The sequence below is a fragment of the Watersipora subatra genome, chromosome 4 (assembly GCF_963576615.1).
Source record: "Watersipora subatra chromosome 4, tzWatSuba1.1, whole genome shotgun sequence".
Taxonomy (NCBI): Eukaryota; Metazoa; Bryozoa; class Gymnolaemata; order Cheilostomatida; family Watersiporidae; genus Watersipora; species Watersipora subatra.
This window is the reverse complement of record NC_088711.1, coordinates 63,249,406-63,271,029: the sequence shown is the minus strand read 5'-3', so window position 1 is coordinate 63,271,029 and position 21,624 is coordinate 63,249,406. Positions and strand designations below refer to the sequence as shown.

The following is a 21,624-nucleotide window of genomic DNA, read 5'->3' as shown; positions in this document are numbered from 1 at the left end:
GTCCTGCAGATGAACAGTGTCACGGATAACCATCTCCACGGTACGTTTGACAAGTGACAACATGATGCTGACATGCCAGCCACTTGTAAGATATCGGGTGGCATCATCCAAGCCAACTTACAGGATCTATTCAATATGTATCCTTTCACTCCTTAGCAACATTCACCTGTTACTCGTTTCACTGACCAAACATATGGGCCATCGGCATCAATCCTTGCAATGGTTTGTCAAGTTGGAGACACGGACAGACCCGCCCTCACTACAGCTAATTTTGCAGAAGTTCAGGCAAATGTATGAGAGTCATTAATGGGTTTGTTTTCTGAATATATGGCATCAGTGTAAAGAGACAGTAGTAGGTAATACCTTATAGATTATGGGCAAGTGAAGAGGGGAGACAAGCTCAACACTCAGCAGCAATCGAATAGAGTGGCAAGTCAGCTAATCAAATACTTCAAGCTATAATAAAGAGCTTTCAGATGTCGAGTTTAATGAAAGCGGATTGACGCTAAGAATAGGCCACCACAAATGCAATATTGGGAGAAAGACAACCATGATAGATGTAACATTGAGAGACAGGTGACCATAGCTGGAACATTACGAGGAAGACGGCCATAGATGTAACATTGAGAGAAAAACGATCATAGATGTAACATTGAGAGAAAAATGATCATAGATGTAACATTGAGAGAAAAACGATCATAGATGTAACATTGAGAGAAAGATGACCATAGATGTAACATTGAGAGAACGGTGGCCATAAGTATAACATTGAGAAAAAACTGACCATAGATGTAACATTGAGAGAGATAGACATAGATGTAACATTGACAAAAGATGGCCATATATGTAACATAGAAAAAAAGGTGGCCATAACTATGACATAGGGGATATAGCAACTGGGAGGATAACTCTCAAAATAATCCGTATACACATTTAAGGGAGGACAACTTAAAACAGAACTAGTAACTGCATATTGTCGTGAAAGCACACACCACAAGCATATGTGCCAGGAAACCTTAATTAAAAAATATTTTACTAAGACTTGTATAAATACAAGTCTACATGAATATATATAAATCCTGTCAATACAAATTTATCTTTAGGAGTGAATTATCTCACTGTTCATGTTGTAAGTTAAATCAATATAATGGATACGGTGACATAAAACAAACCTGAATATAATGGATACGGTGACATAAAACAAACCTGGGTAATCTTATTAACGAAGATTTATGCTGAACTTTACTATATTAAGTATTTTAAATATTGAAATGACATATTATAATGATAGATTATGATATATTATAATGATATATTATGGTGATATATTATGGTGATATATTATGATATATTATGGTGATATATTATAATGATTATAATGATAGATTATGATATATTATAATGATAGATTATGGCGATATATCATAATGATATAGGCCTACTATGGTGATATATTATAATGATATATTATGGAAATATATTATAATAATATATTATAATGATAGATTATAATGATAGATTATGATGATATATTCCAATTATATTTGTTATAAACAAAGCAATCAAAATCAGCCAGTTCTATAAAGAAATAAAAAGACGATTAGAACAGGACTCTGAATCAACTAACCGAAATCCTTAGATACCAACCCATAACTTTAAATACCTATCCATAGCCTTAGATACTCAACTATAACTTTAGATACCAACCCATAACCTTAGATACCAACCCAGTCTTAGATACCAACCTAAAGACTTAAAGGTTGACTTGCAACAAAATTCACATTACAGTTATTTGATATCAAAAGATTCATCATGTCTTACTCTGCTGTGTTGTAGGTGCAAAATATGTGGAAATGTGATTACAAGCTCTTAAAAGCTCAAAAAGGAACAGTTAATCGCAGCCATCACAAAACCGCCGTAGATTGGAATCTCTTTCCAAAACGACTGAAATGGGATGTAGTTGTACAAGATGGCTTCTGTTTACACTTTCAAGAAACCTCATTCGTCGAAATATTTTCACAAATATACTTCACACATTCAATAAAACCATGTCTATTGTTCTTACGCGTCTATTTTATTGTCAATGCTGTCACTTTCAGCACTGATATCCTATAACCTACCGCGGAAATTCGTTTAATTTTTCAACCTTAGCTCGGAGTACATATCATTGTCTGATAAACATGACAAGCCTGTTGGTCGCCTGTGATAATCGAAAAATGCTGCAGAAATGATTCGTGAAGTATTGGGTCACACGATCAGATTACGACTAGACGATTAGACCAAGCCGAAACAAAACTGTAAAGTAGCGAGCATCTATATTTGATACGGGGTCTTCGGTAAAACCCGTAGTGTTTGTCATAAACTAGTGCTACGAGAGGTTTTATATTGAGCCTTTTATTGGCTTTTCAATTTACGTGAGAACATCACATAACAAAACAATAACCAAATGTAATGACAACGTCAGATAAATAAACTGATTCCGATCTACGGTGGTTTCGTGATGGCGGCGATTAACTGTTCGCTTTTTAGCTTCTAAGAGCTTGTAATCACATTTCCACATATTTTGCACCTACAACACAGCAGAGTAAGACACGGTGAACCTTTTGATACCAAATAACTGTAATGTGAATTTTGTTGCAAGTCAACCTTTAAATACCAACCCGTATCTTTAGATATCAACCCATAGCCTTACGTACCAACCTATCACCTTAGATACCAACCTATAGCCTTAGATACTAACCAATAGCCCTATATACCAATCATTAGCTTTAGATTAGACTGAGATAGCCATTGGTGAATTATGAATCTTGAGAAGGCTACACTACATGACAGCAGAGACGAAAGGAGGCATCTAAGTCTCCGAGTCTACTGAAACGCACGCTTTAGACGAATACAATAAAAAATACATATTTGGATATTCTATCAGATCTATTTACTTTGTGTATTGTTTGTGCACCCCGCTGTACCAGCAGAGAAAGACGCATTACAGAGCTTAACATGTCTTTCCGCAACAGCCCTGCTCACTAGTTACATGCATGAGATCTACTTACTACACTCTATGGAAATAATTAATCTGAGACATTACTGAGCAAGCAGACATCTGGATGGTGCATGAACAGCGGTAGTGCTTCAAAACCTCATGAAAACTATAGCTTTTTAGTATTTCATTCCTAGTCGCAATTAAAAAACTGAATTTTCCAAAATCAAAGTAAATGAAACAATAGTGAAGCCAAGCTAAGGCAGTTGCAGTCGCCCACAACCTCTAACATTTACACATTTATAGTAAGAACATCTACATGACATAACACACAGCTTGCTTAAAATATGAATGATAGCCTCAACATCCCCCTCCCATACTATGTAAGATAGCCTCAGCATCCCCCTCCCGTACCATGTAAGATCTGCTCTAAACAGTCGCTGTCCCTGTATCTGTTATCTGCCACGGCCCAAAACATTATTTGTACACAACGCGAATAGTCGCTGCTCATATGTACAAGACCAATATATTAAGCAGCCAGAAAGTGCGAGTCACCCCCTTCCTGTAGCTTGCGTTATGAGTCCCTTGGCTATCAAATATCAAGACCATTCAACAATGCTGCTGGATTATCTCTTCCACAAACAGTTTAAATCCCTTCGTTAAAGCGCGTGTCTCCGGCTGAAATAAAGATGCTAAGAGGGCGCAAGGGGTTCAATGTGGGCCACGAGAAACTGTCGATGACTCAGAAACCAATCTCTAGAACAATATAAACAAAAGCGACACATAACAACACCATTGTCAGAATTTGGGCATCTCTTGACGTCCTTCATATCGACCTCAGCTTCAATACGCCCCTAACACACTCAATAATTGGCCAAGTAATTAATTAATAGCATGGCGCCACCGATACCAATGTTAAGCAATAATTGTTAGCAGAGCCGTGAAAAGAAATTTACAATAAACCGAACACAAAACCTGCCTTGTTACAATGCTAGCAAGCGGCCATACAACCAACATTCATGACAATTGTATATTCAACTGTGTTGTTTAGAGGTGAGAGGTAATAGGTTACTGGCATGTTGCCAGCGTTTAGTGACACAGCAGCTTGCATAAAGGAGGTGGATTGGTGCTTTATTTTATGTTGTGGAAAAAGACAGTGAAAAAATTAGGAGAGCTGATCCCTACAGAGTCTAAAATAACTTGGCTTTGATCTGAAAGACAGTTGAAACACTAGCGCAGGTACTTGCAGCATGGCGCGCACAGAAATGGAGCACATATATTTAAACCACTGATTGCCCGGCGTTGTACAGGTAATAAAACCAGCTTATAAACAGTGACAGGTAATTTAGTTACCATTGGATGAAGTTGACTAATTAGCTAATGACAAAATTAGCAAATTTACTAATTTGAGTAACTTAAGCTAGTAACTTAAACTTGCTTATACAGCTAAATGTACTATAATAACAACCGTAAAGCCCGCATCACGCAATGTCGTTATGCGTATTTTAACTGATGTAATAACTATGCGCACAAGTATTCCATTGTATCGCAAGTGAGTAGTACTGTGTAGTGAGTTAGTGCGCCTGTTTGCAAACCTGGAGGTTCCAAGTTCAAGTCCACTACGAAGCAGATTTTTCGAACCTAAAACCTTATTGCTGTTACTGGACACACGGATGACAGACTAACAAACAGATAAACATTGAGATTTATATATAAAATAAAACATATTAAAATATACATATGAAATTCTTTATTGAAGCCGAGGCAAATCTATACATCTTGAAAAAAAAATTTACTTGATAATTGACCTTTAAACATTTTCAAATTAGATGATATTTTCCGTTTGCAACAAGAAATATTGGCTGTGATTAAAGTTTAATTTTTGTTATGAGAATTTCAAAACTGTTTCATAAAGATAATTCAAGTATTCACAAATAAACGTAATATGTTATTTACAATTACCATTAATTTCTTCATACAATTAGTTTGTTATAAACCGTTGTGCAGTATTACAATAATCTATTGCTATGTGACAACCACAATCATATCAACTAATTGCCTTTAGATTTGGCAGAAGTGACCTGGTAGCTCCACAGCAAAAAATTATAGCTGAAAGGTGTAACGTGTTGGTTACTATTTTTCTCATAAATTTTTCGGGTAAAATTTTTCCAATCACTAATTCTGAAATATTTTCAACGTAAGGATGTCATCTCTCCATTTTGTAAAGACTGTAATTAATTATAAATAGATGCCTAAGTCTACTGTGTCAGTTCAACTATATTATATGACAAATATATAGAATAATAATAAAAGTAGACAAAGGTTCCCAATGGCTTCCAACCAACATTCGTTGCTGTCGAATTTGCATCAAAGCTACTACAGCACCAGCCAACCACACACTGAGACAAGACACATGTAGGCTTACCTATCATAGATATGCTTCCAACAGACAACTGTCCCGCTAGCTACGCACTCTACCTCTGGACAGACCGCAGCTTAACAATGACCCGTGGGTCAGGGTTAGGCTGCCTTACTGATACAGCATATAGGCATATGCTGCTAACAGAGAGGCTATATCTTTAGTCAGAAGAATAAACTAGACATAGCCTGAAGACCTATTTAGAATGAAGGAGGGACTGTATGACAGAGCGAGAGCTTCACAAGAAAAGATAGCATGAAACAGATGGATAATTTAATACACAACAAAAAACATTACATAGACTGAGTACCTACTCAAGAACAGAGGATATTACATAGACTGAGTACCTACTCCCAAATAGAGAATACTTTATAGACTAAAAACCGAGAATAGAGAATATTTCATAGACTAAAAACTTACATGTACTCAAAAATAGAGGATATTACATGGACTGAGAGCTTACTCAAGAACAGAAAATATTACACAAAATGAGAACCTAAACAGAAACAGAAAATATCACATGGAGTGAAAACTCACTGAGCATAGAGAATATTACATAGTCTGAGGACTTACTGAGCATAGAGAATATTACAGTCTGAGAACTTACTTAGTATAGAGAATATTGCATAGACTGATAACTTACTTAGCATAGAGAATATTACATAGACTGAGCACTCGTTCATAAATGAAACAAGGCTATCAAGTCTAGCTAGCAACTTACACCTCCAGATGACTAGGTACAGGCTTTCGATTATATTTTCCCGTCATAGTCAAAGTTTGCATGATGATCAGCTTTAATGGGTCTCATCCTTGGAACCCCAGGCTACCTGACAACATAAAAATTTATGTGTAAGGTATGAGGGTATGAGCAAAACAAGAGATCGTAGCAAATGATGATTAAGTTATAGCCTCAGCTCCCAAACTGCTAAAGTACTATGGCTAATAGGGTGTCGTAACTGCTGCCCAGCAACTATTAGGAGTGTAAGCAAACACCTAACTGTCCATAAAAAAACAATGAGTGGCTTACTTTTATTTAATGCAGTGTTGTTGCAAAACAATATAACTGCACAAGGAGACAATGTAATGCTTCAGTATCAGAGCTCGTACTCAACTCTGTTTAGAGATACATAGCCACAGTCTACAGCGCAATTAGTCATATATACATGTATATATATTATTATGACACTAATACTGGAAGCATAGCTCATCTTTATGTCAAATGCACCATTTAGCTATAGCAGAGATTTGAAACAGCTGATAGCTTCCATAACTGATTCATCTTATGAATCAGTTGAACCATATATTTGATGCAATGCAAAAATTCCTGATAACGTAAAGCAGACATGTACTTCAATGCGGTACTTCACAATAAAACCTCAACCATTCTAAAGGAAGTTAATTAGAGTTGTGAAGTCCAAATAAAACCAAATTTAGTATCCATGGTATAAAAAGAAACCTTTTAAAATCTATGTCAACGACAGCGAGGTTCAAAGAGAGTCAGTGACTTTCAGTTCTATTAGTGGAGAGTTGAAGGTCCACTGAATGATTGATTGTTAGAGTTGAAGCAAAGGCTATCATAGCCAGTGCTTTATTCTTTTTAACTCACATGCGAGTCAATGAACTCAGTACGTGTAATAGATTTTAGCTTCATTTCAACAATGAAGCCGATATTTGAGGCATTTAAGTAATGTAACATAAATTGCAAAAGTTACTTACAATACCATAATATATATTCGTCAAACTGAAATTGCTTCAATTCCTTATTAAGTACTTTGCGCAAAAAGCAATACAAAACATGTTTTACCCTAAAAGAGTGAGATAGGTTATGACCTCATTCTTTTACTATGACCACTTTATTTATTACACTGTTGAGTTATCTTAAAAAGCTTAATGTTGTATTAACTGACATGGCAACCAAGGAAGGGACATTTATACTCTGTGGTCACAAAAACAATGCATGGACATGTGTCATAGTTGCATGAATCTTCAATAAATCTTAATTCACCCAAAATACAAAAGTTCAACTATTAATTGCTTTGCCACGCCCTTGTAGCTATTTATCCAACGAAAATGTTCTTTCTTGTCGAAAATAATCATGTCGGCCTGTTGTATATCGACTAAATAGAAGATGCTGTTGATTGCGTTTTATATGAGCACGAAAAGATTATTATTAGACATAAACTGATATAAAGTTATAAACATACTATTGAGCTGTTGTAAGCTTGCAACAGCATGAGTTAAGTTACAAAGCTGATTCAAAGCTCTACAGATAATGGCTACAGCCGGAAAATAGATCTGATGTTCTACGCGTATGTAACAAATGTTAAAAGAATAATCTGAATACAGCGTTAAAACAAAGCCTAAAATCTTTCATACCTATAAATTTACAAGATCCCTAAATTATGTTTCCAAATATCAATTGAAAGCTTGTACGGACACACATCTACAACGTTATCACTGAACTGGTGTAAAGAGCGCATATGTTGAGGTGTTACATAAACAAGGACCTAAAGGAATAACACCTAAAACCACATTCGTTCAACTGATATATGCATATTTACGTATTATCAATGTTCAAACCAGTTACTTACGTTTGAAACACTATCATGAGCGCGCAAATTGTGATAAGGATGGTTAGTATTATCGTTGAGGATATCTAAGGAAAACAACATGGCCGCGTTATATCGCAATATTTACATTTCGAGGCTTTGTGACTCGCCGTAATATAACACTAAATTTATAATTTTTTAAATAAAAATTAAAGCTATTAAGCTGTGATTACAATATTTCACATACATGTATTTCTCTTTTAGAATAAGTTGTCTCGGAATTGTATGTTGCGCAAAGCTAATTAGCGAGTTATTTTTTCTTGTCCACTAGTTGATGAGTGAAGACAACAACAAATAAATTTATCGTTCATGTCTACAACCAATAAGCTGCAGTGTGTGTTTCTACTGTTTAGTACACCTGATAAATTCATATAACATCTTCTTCATATATGGCCATATATATACATGTATATACTGTATTGTTGGAAATACAGCAAATGTAGACATGAAGGTTGTAAGCAATATAACACAATGTAGGGCTGTAGGCAATATAACACAACACTGAGCTTGAACACCAGTCTGCAGTTCTAAGGAATGGCTAGCTAATATTACAAGGTTTGTTCCATTCTTTCAGTTAAAACAAGAACCTCATATTTTTGTCATTGTAAGCAACATAGCAAGCTTAGATATTTTAAAGAAACGGTTTGAATATAGAAGATGTATTATCTAATTCATATGGCAAGATGAACTACGAGATGTGGACCAAAAGGAAATGCACTAACGAAACCCCAAAACAAAATTAATCATAAATGCGTGCTGCAGAGGAAATGCTTTATGTTGGTCTAATAACAGAAACTTTAACAAGCAGTTAGTCCAGCAGCGTGTGGTAGAATGTTTTGCCAATGATAAAATGTACAGAACATATGAAACTATTGCGCTAGCTAGATTGTGAAGGTGTCCTTCTATATACTCCGCACAATGAATCGAGAGTGCATATAAACAAGTGACTGACAAGTGAGAGAGGTTAGTCTATTGATTGCCTCCAGTGTTGGGGCCACCTTCATCCTCCCCCATACTCCCTTGGAACTGGTTTCTCAGTTGGTCTACTAACTCAGGATTTGTCCTTTGCATTTGCTCAGCAAACTGCTGACCCGCCCGCATAAAGTTCTCAATATTGTTCGGTGCCGCCGGCTGACTCTCACTTGAATCAGACTCTGTTGGCTGACTACTCTGCATGTTGGTCATAAAGTTACTCATCCTGCAACACGTAAATAGCTTTATGAAACTTGACCCCGTGTTTAATGCTTTAGCGCATAACAAATACAAAAATAAAATAAAAACAGATATCAAAAACTATTCTTGTTCTTGTATTCGCAAAATTTGTGTCCGCATGTACTTTGGTATTACAGAAAATAGCTTGTGTTGTTGCAAACCACAGAAAGCTGAACTATCCGACAGATGCAATTCAGACAAAAGTAATAAAATATCAGCAATATATTTAGCGGTAAAAATGCTAGATGATCAAGTTCTTGTACGAGCAGATGTCAACCTGATGACGCTGCCTGAAGCTACCACTTAATGTGTACAAGTAAAACCTACTGGTGTGACTACATAAAGTATAGCGCATACAAGGACTACATAATGGTACGGTGTATACACGCCGTACTACTAGTCTATATATTAACTTCAAAGTTTGTCATCGTCTGTCGTTATCTGTTCGTAGCTCTGCCTGTCCAGTTATAGATATTAAAATCTTGGAATGAAAAGCTCACTATGTGCTGGATTTGAACTCACGGATATTACAACCACAAGTTTCTAACCACGCATTTAACCACTGAGCTACACAGTCCTTAGAATTCTATAGCTCTTACCAGATACTGTTTACCCTTTTCTCGATTGCACGCGTTATGATGACCCGGTTATATAATATTTTTCGCCTAACTTTATTAAACATGATGCTTTTCGTTATTTTTTGTTAGGGCAAATTTTTTTCCCGGCACACGATATCAACAAGAATTTCTCTTGAAGTTACAATTAGCAATCGGTGTATTGATTATTGACGAAATTGCCGATATGATACTCGCCGAAATACCTCCCACAGCGCATGAAAGAGATGTTCAGCGATGTAAGTTAATAGTGAAAACGAATATAAAAATGTTTACATATAGTAGATAAAATTTTAGCCGCTGACAAATTTAAAGCTTAGCTTCGTAAAATACATACTTCCACAATCATTAAATACGAACAACATCTGCTTTCTTTTCTTTATTTAAGGCTTTCATGTTATTTCTTTCAAATAAAATTTAATCTTCAATCAGATTGATTTAAAATAGCTTTGTTTGTAGGAAGATTACCTATTTTTAATTTAATGTTTCTTTTAATATGGATATAGTATATTAACATGTGTAATTTCCTTTCCTCAACAGACTTATATTGGATTCGTTACACACGAGTTTCACAAAATTTCGTTACAGTGCTCGCTTTGTGTCTTAGCTTACACATCTTTCCTTCAAATCCAACGACTTAATGATTCGAGATGAGTTCACATTTTAAAACAAACATGGTTACAGTACTATTTTAGTGTATTAGCGCGTAAGGTTATAATTATCAGTTAATCTTCACTCTCTTATAATTAATAAATAATTATTACATTTATAAAGTTCAAATTAATTTATAAGTATAGATTGTTACATTTATTAAGTTAGTTTTAATTTATAAGTTCACAATAGCTCTCTGTATTAGCTTACACATTTTGCCTTCCAACCCAACAAATTAGTAATTCGTCAGTGATTTTACATTTAAGAACAAACATACCATAAAAACTAGCCAAAACTAGCTTTTTGTGCAATAGAAGAGGAATGATGAGCGTCGATCCATTGCAAGCCGCGTTGAAATAACCGCAAGGATGCTATCAAATAATATGCTATAAATCTGCAAATTTATAATCCCACGACCAAATGAGCGGAGCGAAGTTTGAGTTTTTTTGATAAATGCATGTGCACACAACTTACGAAAATTATTCATCAACAACGTCGCAAACCCTCGTTTCGAAATCTCATCAACAAATTTAACCATCGTTTTGTAGAGTCGTTTAAGTATAATAACGATACAAAACACATATAAACCTATTCAAATATATTACCAAGTCTTCGAAAAGTGTCGACAGTATCTTAAGACTTACCCATCTGAACGGATTATACACAAATAGACAGATTTATTTGGCCGAAAATCATTATTAAAACTTGCTAAGCCTCACTTTTATCAAAGTTAAGACCGGAAATAGAAACGCCGAGCGACAGAGAATAGAACGATTAAGTCGTGCGCATTTCACGACAAATAATGTGCACATTTCACCAGTCTATAGCATTGGCAGATTGCCGAAGGTTTCTGTAATTAGTACGGAGTACTGAAATCGTTTCATTTTTGCCGATTTCGAAGTAACTGACATTTTAGACACTTTTGAGTACTTTGGTATTCTAACTGATGTCCAACGCAGTGTAAGTAAAGGAAATGACGATGATATTTTTTTCTAACGATTCTTATGAGATTATTACAATATTTAATTATAAGTTTGGATGACTACAGAACAATGGCTACGTAGTACAGATATTCTAAAAATCTATATAAATATCACAACTTCTTGATATTGTTGGCTATGACGTTTTGAAATGTAAACAAAATTGTGCATTGGATTTATATTATTACTATATTAATAATATTGATTACTCTAATAATATCAGTGCATTTTACTTCTAATATTGGCCAATATTGCATTTCTCCTATTGCAGGGGGAGAGATATAAACATATAATCTTTTCCTTTCATTATTGCTATTTGTTGTATATAATAACACCCACACCCAGTACATTACAGCTACCATTGCAGTTATCCTATTGCACTGCAGTGCCATTTGACTGCTAATATTGCATTTCTCAACCATCAGTACCCTTTCTTTTTTTCCAATATCACTTTGGTCGTGGCCTGTATGACAGTGGAATTTATAGGTTATATAATGATAATCAATCAAACGCTACAAATATATATTAATGAAAAAGTGACATAAACGAAACATACTTATATTACATGCAGAAACAAAAATTAACGTTTTTCAAACAAAACTATTTGCATCGTTTGCTCGAATAGCTGCATTTGATTGTTGCTTTCGATGGAATGAGCTTCTTCTGATTGTTCAATACCTTCCACAATGTCTTCTGACCTCAACTCTTTTTCTGCATTGCTGAACTATTCGATATTAGCATCCAAGCAATTTTTTGGCAGAGCAATACTTTTACAGAACCCTACCATGTTGCGGAACCCTATCATGTTGCAGAACCCTACCATGTTGCAGAACCCTACCATGTTGCGGAAGCCTATCATTTTGCAGAACCCTACCATGTTTCGGAAGCCTATCATTTTGCAGAACCCTACCATGTTGCGGAAGCCTATCATTTTACAGAACCCTACCATGTTGCGGAACCCTATCATGTTGCAGAACCCTACCATGTTGCAGAACCCTACCATGTTGTGGAAGCCTATCATTTTGCAGAACCCTACCATATTGCAGTACCCTACCGTGTTGCAGAACCCTACCATGTTGTAGAACCCTACCGTGTTGCAGAACCCTACCGTGTTGCAGAACCCTACCATGTTACATACAGAACCCTACCATGTTGCAGTACCCTACCATGTTGCAGAACCCTACCATGTTGCTGAACCCTACCATGTTGCAGAACCCTATTATGTTGCAGAACCCTACCATGTTGCAGAACCCTATTATGTTGCAGAACCCTACCGTGTTGCAGAACCCTACCATGTTACATACAGAACCCTACCATGTTGCAGTACCCTACCATGTTGCAGAACCCTACCATGTTGCTGAACCCTACCATGTTGCAGAACCCTATTATGTTGCAGAACCCTACCATGTTGCAGAACCTTACCATGTTGCAGAACCCTACCATGTTGCAGAACCTTACCATGTTGCAGAACCCTACCATGTTACATACAGAACCCTACCATGTTGCAGTACCCTACCATGTTGCAGAACCCTACCATGTTGCTGAACCCTACCATGTTTCAGAACCCTATTATGTTGCAGAACCCTACCATGTTGCAGAACCTTACCATGTTACAGAACCCTATCATGTTGCAGAACCCTACCATGTTGCAGAACCCTACCATGTTGCGGAAGCCTATTATTTTGCAGAACCCTACCATATTGCAGTACCCTACCGTGTTGCAGAACCCTACCATGTTGCAGAACCCTACCATGTTTCAGAACCCTACCGTGTTGCAGAACCCTACCATGTTGTAGAACCCTACCATGCTGCAGAACCCTACCATGTTGCAGAACCCTACCGTGTTGCAGTACATATTGGTCACCAGATATCTTTTATCGACGTTGTAGATAATCTATAACAACTTACATCTGCTGCATGCCTGGACTCTGCATCATTTGACTGGCCATTTGCATCATAGCAGGGTTGTTCATAATCGAGGCAATATCGGGCATGCCCCCTGGGGCCCCTCCAAACATAGAGCCCAAACCAGCTCCAAAACCTCCTAAAATATGGGACGAGTGAACAGATGATAAAACCAACGATTTTAACAAAATTATACCCCCATGACCATGGACACTCTACTGAGGACTTGAAGTTGTTCAATGTTCCTATAGTGGATGATATGTAGATATATTGAATATGTGATTCATTTAGTTCATGCTACAGCCCAAAAACATAAGATAACACTTTCATACATGCTGCAGGTAATAACCCCTGGCAATAAAATGCAAATAAACACAAGAGACAAGAGAGGTTTTGTTGCCACTTTACAGACAGACGAACGAATGTGGCAGAGGGAGAGGTTCAGCAATACATGAGAGAATTGGGTACCTTGGTTTCCAGATGCTTTAAATTTTTCCTCAGCAATCTCCAAATTTGTTTTGAAGTTTTCATTGTTAGGGTCGAGCTCTATGGCCCTCTTGTAGTTCTCTATCGCAACACCGTGTTGGTTCAAGCCCGACAGTGCCAGCCTGCAAAGAGCACAAAACTAGAAAGAATGTTTTAGTAACTAAAAACAAAAGTGATCTGACATATGAAAATGTGTAGCGCATACAAACAACTGCTTTACAAAATTACATCCTGACTGACGCAATGAAAAGATATGGTCGAACCAGTGTAAGTAATGAAATCATAAAGCCATGAGAAACATGACTTGTGAGCCCGACAAGTACTACAATGACTAGCATTCTTGTTAAAGCCTTCAACTCGACTGAGAACCTTAAAATTATGGCACTGGAGCAAGGATAAAGACTTTGTATCATCTCACAACGATAAATTAATTGTATTAGCCAGCCAACAGAGAGCCATCTTCAATGTATCTATAGCCTCAGGGCTTGCTATCCATAATACAATAAAAGCCTGGCCACATACTAACATTTTGGACGCCTTCACATCACAGATATCCAAAGTGTCTACTATTGGAGTGTGGCTGTAAAGGTTGCTAGCTTTTGATTGGTCTTTGTGACAGACCAAGGAAGACTAATACCAACTGTCGCGTCACGTTCTCCCATTCATTATCTGTTACATTTCACTAACCTATTCGCTGATCATTTATTCATTACTTGTTTTACAGCCAAACCTTTACATACAAAGTAAGTTTGTTCCAGCATCTGGTGCATATGCTGAGACTATTATGAGCAGGAGCAAATGTCACTTTAATAATACATCATATTATGTTTAATTGGCTCAAAACTTCAGAATACCTATAATAATCCTTAAAAAAACACTGCAAAAAATATTATATAAATTTTTTTAGATCAATTATATGTAAAAAGTGAAATTAACACATCAATAATCAATAAAAGAGGTTTACATCATTACTGTACCTTAGACATATAAGATTGGAAGTTTAGGCTGAACAATGTGCAGGTGTGGAGGTAGAAATGGTAATAGAAATACTTGTGTAACTTACTCTTGGTAAAATTTAAGATAACTTAGTTCATCTTGTTTTATATTTTTTACGTTTCTGTTTAATTAGCCTTTTTACTTTCTCCTGCCAAGCTATCATTTTTTAAGAAACATCGACTGCCATATCTGATCACTTTGGACATAGAGTCGAATATTTGCTAAAGCTTAATGCCTTATGTTGGTAACTCTGTATGTTTTGACGGGTGTAATTAGAGGTTTAACGGTAATAGCATTTATCTGCCCTACAGAAATGACATGAAAAAATAAAGTCATTAGAAACCTCCCAAAAGTCTTTGGCCAGTTAACATGAAACTGTAAACACAAAAAAGCACCAAGCAAACATCGGCTGTCACTCAGAAGATCCTTCACAATAGTATAGTAAAAATCATTTTAGGTGCAGTCACAGAGATATTTAGCTAGCCTATCAGTGTGTTTGTTATTTAGCTAGCCTATCAGTGTGTTTGTTATTTAGCTAGCCTATCAGTGTGTTTGTTATTTAGCTAGCCTATCAGTGTGTTTGTTATTTAGCTAGCCTATCAGTGTGTTTGTTATTTAGCTAGCCTATCAGTGTGTTTGTTATTTAGCTAGCCTATCAGTGTGTTTGTTATTTATCTAGCCTATCAGTGTGTTTGTTATTTAGCTAGCCTATCAGTGTGTTTGTTATTTAGCCAGCCTATCAGTGTGTTTGTTATTTATCTAGCCTATCAGTGTGTTTGTTAATTAGCTAGCCTATCAGTGTGTTTGTTATTTAGCTAGCCTATCAGTGTGTTTGTTATTTAGCCAGCCTATCAGTGTGTTATTTAGCTAGCCTATCAGTGTGTTTATTATTTATCTAGCCTATCAGTGTGTTTGTTATTTAGCTAGCCTATCAGTGTGTTTGTTATTTAGCCAGCCTATCAGTGTGTTATTTAGCTAGCCTATCAGTGTGTTTGTTATTTAGCTAGCCTATCAGTGTGTTTGTTATTTAGCTAGCCTATCAGTGTGTTTGTTATTTAGCCAGCCTATCAGTGTGTTTGTTATTTATCTAGCCTATCAGTGTGTTTGTTAATTAGCTAGCCTATCAGTGTGTTTGTTATTTAGCTAGCCTATCAGTGTGTTTGTTATTTAGCTAGCCTATCACTGTGTTTGTTATTTAGCTAGCCTATCAGTGTGTTAGTTTCCATGTTAAAGCGTTGGCATACTATGCCAAAGGGGAAGCTAAGCTAATTTTAAATTTATTCAGTTAAAACAAGTTCCCACATAAAACAAACTTATAAATTGCCGAACTTAGACTTCCATTTTTATGAGCCTAACTTACAATAACGATAAAAGCATATTTTTATAGATTCATGTTTTATTAACCTTTTCTCTGCAATCAGTCAGGCCCTCCGCCACAGTTCCAAATCAAATCCCGCTCCGATGGCTTTTCCAAGCAAAATGTTATTTATTGAACAGCAAATGATTAACTGTTATTACTACTTATTATTACTACTTCAAGTTTATAGAATATTTATAACCCGAACAAAAATTATAATTTTTCATTTTGGAAGCCAAACAGCACACAAAAAATTTGATTAAAAAAACTCATTTCATCTTTGTAAGTAGTTTGTAAAAATGGCTGTAATACGAGAATAATTAAAATTCATAATAAACTATTTATTAATTGAGTAAAAACAACTGCATTCTTATCACAGCAGTCATCAGATGCTGCTGTGATATCTTACCACAGCAACATGACAAAATGAAAGTTTTGATAAGAATGCGGTAACAAGGTTCAAATAGCGATGATCATACTGTCTAAAAAATTTCTGGCACACGGATTTTTGACATCAGACTTTTTAGCAGTGTTATTTGTACACTGAAGAAAGTATTTATGTGTGTATACAGTAAATAAATAGCACGTTCATAATAACAAAAAATTGAAAAAAAAAACATTTCATTCATGAAACTTCACCCATAAGAATCTACATAAGAAATACATACAAAAACAAACCGAAATTTTATTTCGGTTTGGCGTACTTTACCCGTCCAGTACTTTACTCAGCACACTTAATGTGAGCAGCTCGAACTGATGCATCTGATGATTAGTGGCCATTTCAGCGTTTATCACTTTTTACTTTTAATCACTATTTCGTTAATTACATGAATGTTTACATTCGAATCGCCAAATTTGACTAAAGGATCTTGTGAACTACATCTGTCAAATATGTAAATGTAGCTCTTATGTACTATTTTTCTCGCTTTGCTTAAAGTTTGTTGAGGAGCAAAGTTTGTTGAGGAGCAAAAGCTCGATGAAAGATAAATTCTGAACTCGTAATCTGCGGCCGAATATCTGCACCAAAACGTCCCGTGCAAAAAATCGTCACATCAAAGAGTCATGCGCTAAAATGTCCCATTCCGCCTTCTGTAACATTGTACTACACATGCAGTCAATTATCTCCAACATCGCTAATTCATGACAGAAAAATGTTTATGGGTTTGTTACATACTGAGCAAAACAGAAGTGCCAGGTAAAATTAATCATTTTTGCAAAATTACGAAAAAAAAATAGTGGTTTGTGTCCAAAATAATAATTTAAATTAAATGATCGAAATCAATGATGTAAATCAAATGAGAATATCAAATAAAATTACTCGATATTTTCGTGAGAGCCGTGCTGTTGATAATGAACGTATGAACCAGTCAGCATACATAGACTACTAAATATACCCACCCTTTTCGACCATAAGCCTTGCTGTAATTAGAGTCTATTGCTATTGCCTCATCACAATCATCTATAGCTTCCTGAAACCTGGAAAGTTTGTTGAACGCAGCGGCTCTGCAAGGTTAAATGAGATTAAGTCATTGAATTCAAGGGGTGTACTCATACGACTCACATACAACTACCAGTTAGAGAATCTGTAAAGTATTACTTTGAGTAAGTGATTTATGGTCACATAATTAACTTAAGTGAAACTCCTAGTAGACTAACATTGACCAATGTCCTGGCATAAATAAAATCCAAATCAATTTAAAGTAATTGATGACAAAAGACAACTCAAGCACTTTGGACCAGAATGTCAATGAAGCTAGAGCTGAAAGATGAATAACTTTTCTGTGTCGACCTGTTGCTATAGTATATGGCGTTAGTGCTGTCCTTCTCTATGGCCTTCCTGTAGGACTCCACGGCATCCATATACCTCTCAGCTTTCATATGTTCATTGCCTGCTAATTTCAGAGCCTCTGCTTCTTTCTTCATTTCTGCTGTCACAGGCTTTCTCGGGGGTGGAGCCCGATTTTCTATCTAAAACAGTTTTACCAAGTCAACGCTCTAGGCAGATGCAAGCCATAAGACAATAGACCTCAACGAGATTATGCCCAGAGCATAAACATACAGACATAGTAGACATGTATAACTGCATGTACTCACCAACTCTTCGAGGCTCATGCCTAAATCCAGATCAGGCCTACTGTCAGGTGAGAGTCCATAGGCAGTCTCCAGGCATTGCTTAGCCACTACATGAAACAAGCACCTGTCTCATGTGTTAGCACAAGAAAGTTTAACAAAGGGAGCCAAATTCACCACCAGGTACTCTAGTGCAATACTAGTTTCAACCACTAACAGCCTTGAAACATTTCCAACTAAACAGTGAGTTTTCTAAAAAGCAACAACGATCGGGACAAACCTTCTATGCTCTCTTTAGCTTCCTCTCCAGTGGAGCTATTGGCTGCTTCATCATTGAGAAACTTTATTATTGCACATACCGTCCTTTCTTTAGATGACATGTTTATTTAGTGCTTCCGTTCTTTGCTTTTACTAGTCTAAAGTAAATAGACAATGCTTAAAAAACACAATCCCTTAGGCTACAATGATGCAGATACACACATATGTCAATATGTATACTGAAAGGTGTTAAATGGAAGGTGTTAAATGTACAATGGTAGAGAGAAATCAGCAATGACTTGGTGTATAAGTTAACTAGAGAACAATCATGGAGTGAAATAGTTCAGAAGGGGAGGTTAAGATTCTACCAGCATTTTAGTAGGATGGACAAAGAAGCGCCTGCCAACAGTGCCATGGCAGACGACTCAAGATGAGCAGAGGACCTAAGTTTACATGAAGGAAGAATCTGCAGTCAGACTTGGATAAGTTAAGCATTAGCGAATCGAGGATGATCTCTCAGAATATGGGGATGGTGTGTTTTAGTAACTTCTCTGGGTAAAACTTGAGGAACGGAAGTAGTGACACTATGGAACCATTGCAAATGATGATGTTAATATGTGTACAGAACTTTTAGATTGACCTTCTATAGCACCTGTGCCAAACTCATGGCCCGCGGGCCACATCCAGCCCACCTCATAATCAGATCTGGCCCGCAAGATCCTTTTACATAATTGTTACTCGTGGCCCATCGATAAGGAGCACTGATTACATAATACTGCACAGAACTACAGATCCCATAATGCAATGCTTCAGATGCCTTGCTGCGTCCTTCTCGCATCAATTTGACCTGAAGTTTGTTTAGGAGTGATATTCCTGTCTGTTTTTATCCATATTTATGTTCCAAAACATTTAGTTTTAGTGTGTTCAATAAATGCTTATCCTGTTCGGCCCGCGACCTAGATGGTGTTCTGAATTTTAACCCCTTGTACAATTGAGTTTGACATCTCTGTTTTATAGAATTAGAAAATGCACATCACACCAGCTTAAAATTTGCAACAACAAATAAAGTAAAGTGATTGATAAGATAATTCTAAACATGACAAGCAAGGTCCTAAGCATGAAAAACTAATAGGATCATCGATCAATAAATGCTTTGATAATTAATAACTAGTTTGGCAAGTTTTTTTTTGTTCTTCATAATACCTATTCGATGCTGACCCTATTTTATTACTCTGTTGTTTTTCAGATGCATTAAACGAATGTATAAAGCTAAAAAGCTGTGCGTGTCATATCGTATAAACTGAATACATTATTATAAAAAATTGAACTATGTACAACACACAATAGCATTTAATTGTCCTTAGAGCTTTAAGCTTATTTATCATTACAGTTGATAATAATAATATAAATATGAACTAGGCTTAATTAACATATAAAAATGCCTAATGATAGTCTAGATACATTGAAGTAGCCTGCTCTAAAAAAACAACCAAGCTAGTTCATGTGATTTATTTACTGATTAAAAAACTAGTAAAAGTTGATCAAACCAATCCAAACTCAGTATGCCAACTCGTATGGTGCTTGTGGTGACTCGTAAAATAAAAGTTTAATTAACTTTCTCTCATATTACTAACGAGCTCGATATTTTTGTCATATTTATCCTTTCTTGAATGAATAGCATCCTTTTAAACATAACTAGTATTTGCATTTACATACTTGAACGTGAATCAAGTTTTCTAGCTACTTGGATGATAAAAATACAGTGGCACCTTGAGATATGAGTTTAATCCATTTAGACCAAAGCTCGGATTCTAAAAATCTCCAACTTATAGTTATATTATTTCACATTTGAAATAAAGGAAATTGATGTAACTCATTGTGACCCTATATTCCTAACCCAACGCATATTAACTCCCGTAACTAATGTATGTCCTATACAGTACAGCCAGTACAGTTTATTTAAATGTAAAACAACTTTATAGCTACAATAAAAACATAAAAGAAATAAGTTGTTAATACAATCAAAAATATATAATCACCAAAATGTTTCTACAGCCAATTTCATACTGATTATACAACATCAGTGAGTGACGACAAAAAGTTTGCAATGATCCGCTGACAAAATAAATCATCCTCAATAACTGTAAGCATTTTTGTGAACAAAGAATCACATTATGAGACTCTACAATGCATTAAACACTATCAAGCCCAGAGTTGGTGTGTGTAAATTACAAGGCGAATAGATCAAAATTTCTGTAAATCAAACTTTAACTAAATTTTTTGCTAAACTGTCAATACTAAACTTACTTTAACAGCAAAAATATCTACAAGTGTCAAGAGTAAAACAAACGTTTTTATGTAAGACGCGTGTTTATATATTTCTGAAAGAAGAGATTTGGTTGAAGCCAAAACCGTCAATGAGAATGATATTTTTTCACTCCTTTTTGTCACGAGGTTTTTTTCTTGAACCGATGGAAGGCGACCGGGTTTCCGAATATTGCTCGATTTGGTACAGACAGCATCCACGTAGTTCAATCACATTACAGTTCAGCATTAAAATTTAAACCTTCATCATTAAAACTTCATTCATTATTACACATTACTGGGTGCAAACCTTCATCTACTTATGTGCCTGTATAGCCAAAGTTTTTCACTTTTATTTACTCGAGTATATTTGCTTATTTTCATTACTGTTTTTAACATTAACAAATAATCAGCTATACTTTTCTAGTGTAGTGACTGTTGTAATGATATCATTTGATTATTCACAGTATAAATGTTTTCAGAACAAAATACAAACGGTTTTTATTTATTCAGCTCAAACTCAAAAAGTGCTTCTCATGAAGCAAGAACACGTAGCTGAACTAGCTTAAACTAGAGTTATCCTACTCTTTATAAATACAGGATAACTCCCAATTCTTGTCTATTCATACAACAATGACGCTGTGAACTAAGTAGCGGCCAGACAGCTGTCAGAATAGAAAGCCTGACAAACTGGAAAAACTGGAAAAAATAAATTAGTTTTTGCAACTGTACAAACTACATCAATATCACAAAAGCTTACAGCATGCAAGGGAAACAAATACTACA

At 35.8% G+C, this 21,624-nt stretch overlaps 1 protein-coding gene across 1 annotated transcript; it reads right to left on the bottom strand.

Moving 5' to 3' along the window:
• Positions 1-8,393: 8,393 nt before the first annotated feature.
• Positions 8,394-20,950, bottom strand: LOC137393440 (small glutamine-rich tetratricopeptide repeat-containing protein alpha-like). Its single transcript, XM_068079992.1, has 8 exons — positions 20,842-20,950; positions 18,557-18,692; positions 18,301-18,386; positions 17,996-18,174; positions 17,605-17,709; positions 13,836-13,975; positions 13,371-13,506; positions 8,394-9,203 (listed from the first exon to the last, which is right to left on the bottom strand). Exons 2-8 carry the CDS (start codon positions 18,654-18,656, stop codon positions 8,975-8,977), a joined length of 975 nt encoding a protein of 324 aa, XP_067936093.1. The 5' UTR covers positions 18,657-18,692; positions 20,842-20,950; the 3' UTR covers positions 8,394-8,974.
• Between the last annotated feature and the right edge of the window lie 674 nt (positions 20,951-21,624).

Coding starts and splice junctions, on each gene's coding strand:
- LOC137393440 (XM_068079992.1), bottom strand. CDS start 18,656: ATGTCATCTAAAGAAAGGACGGTATGTGCAATAATAAAGTTTCTCAAT. Junction 18,387..18,556: donor AGCTAAAGAGAGCATAGAAG/GTTTGTCCCGAT, acceptor TGTTTCATGTAG/TGGCTAAGCAATGCCTGGAG. Junction 9,204..13,370: donor AGTCCAGGCATGCAGCAGAT/GTAAGTTGTTAT, acceptor TACGTGTTGCAG/GATGAGTAACTTTATGACCA.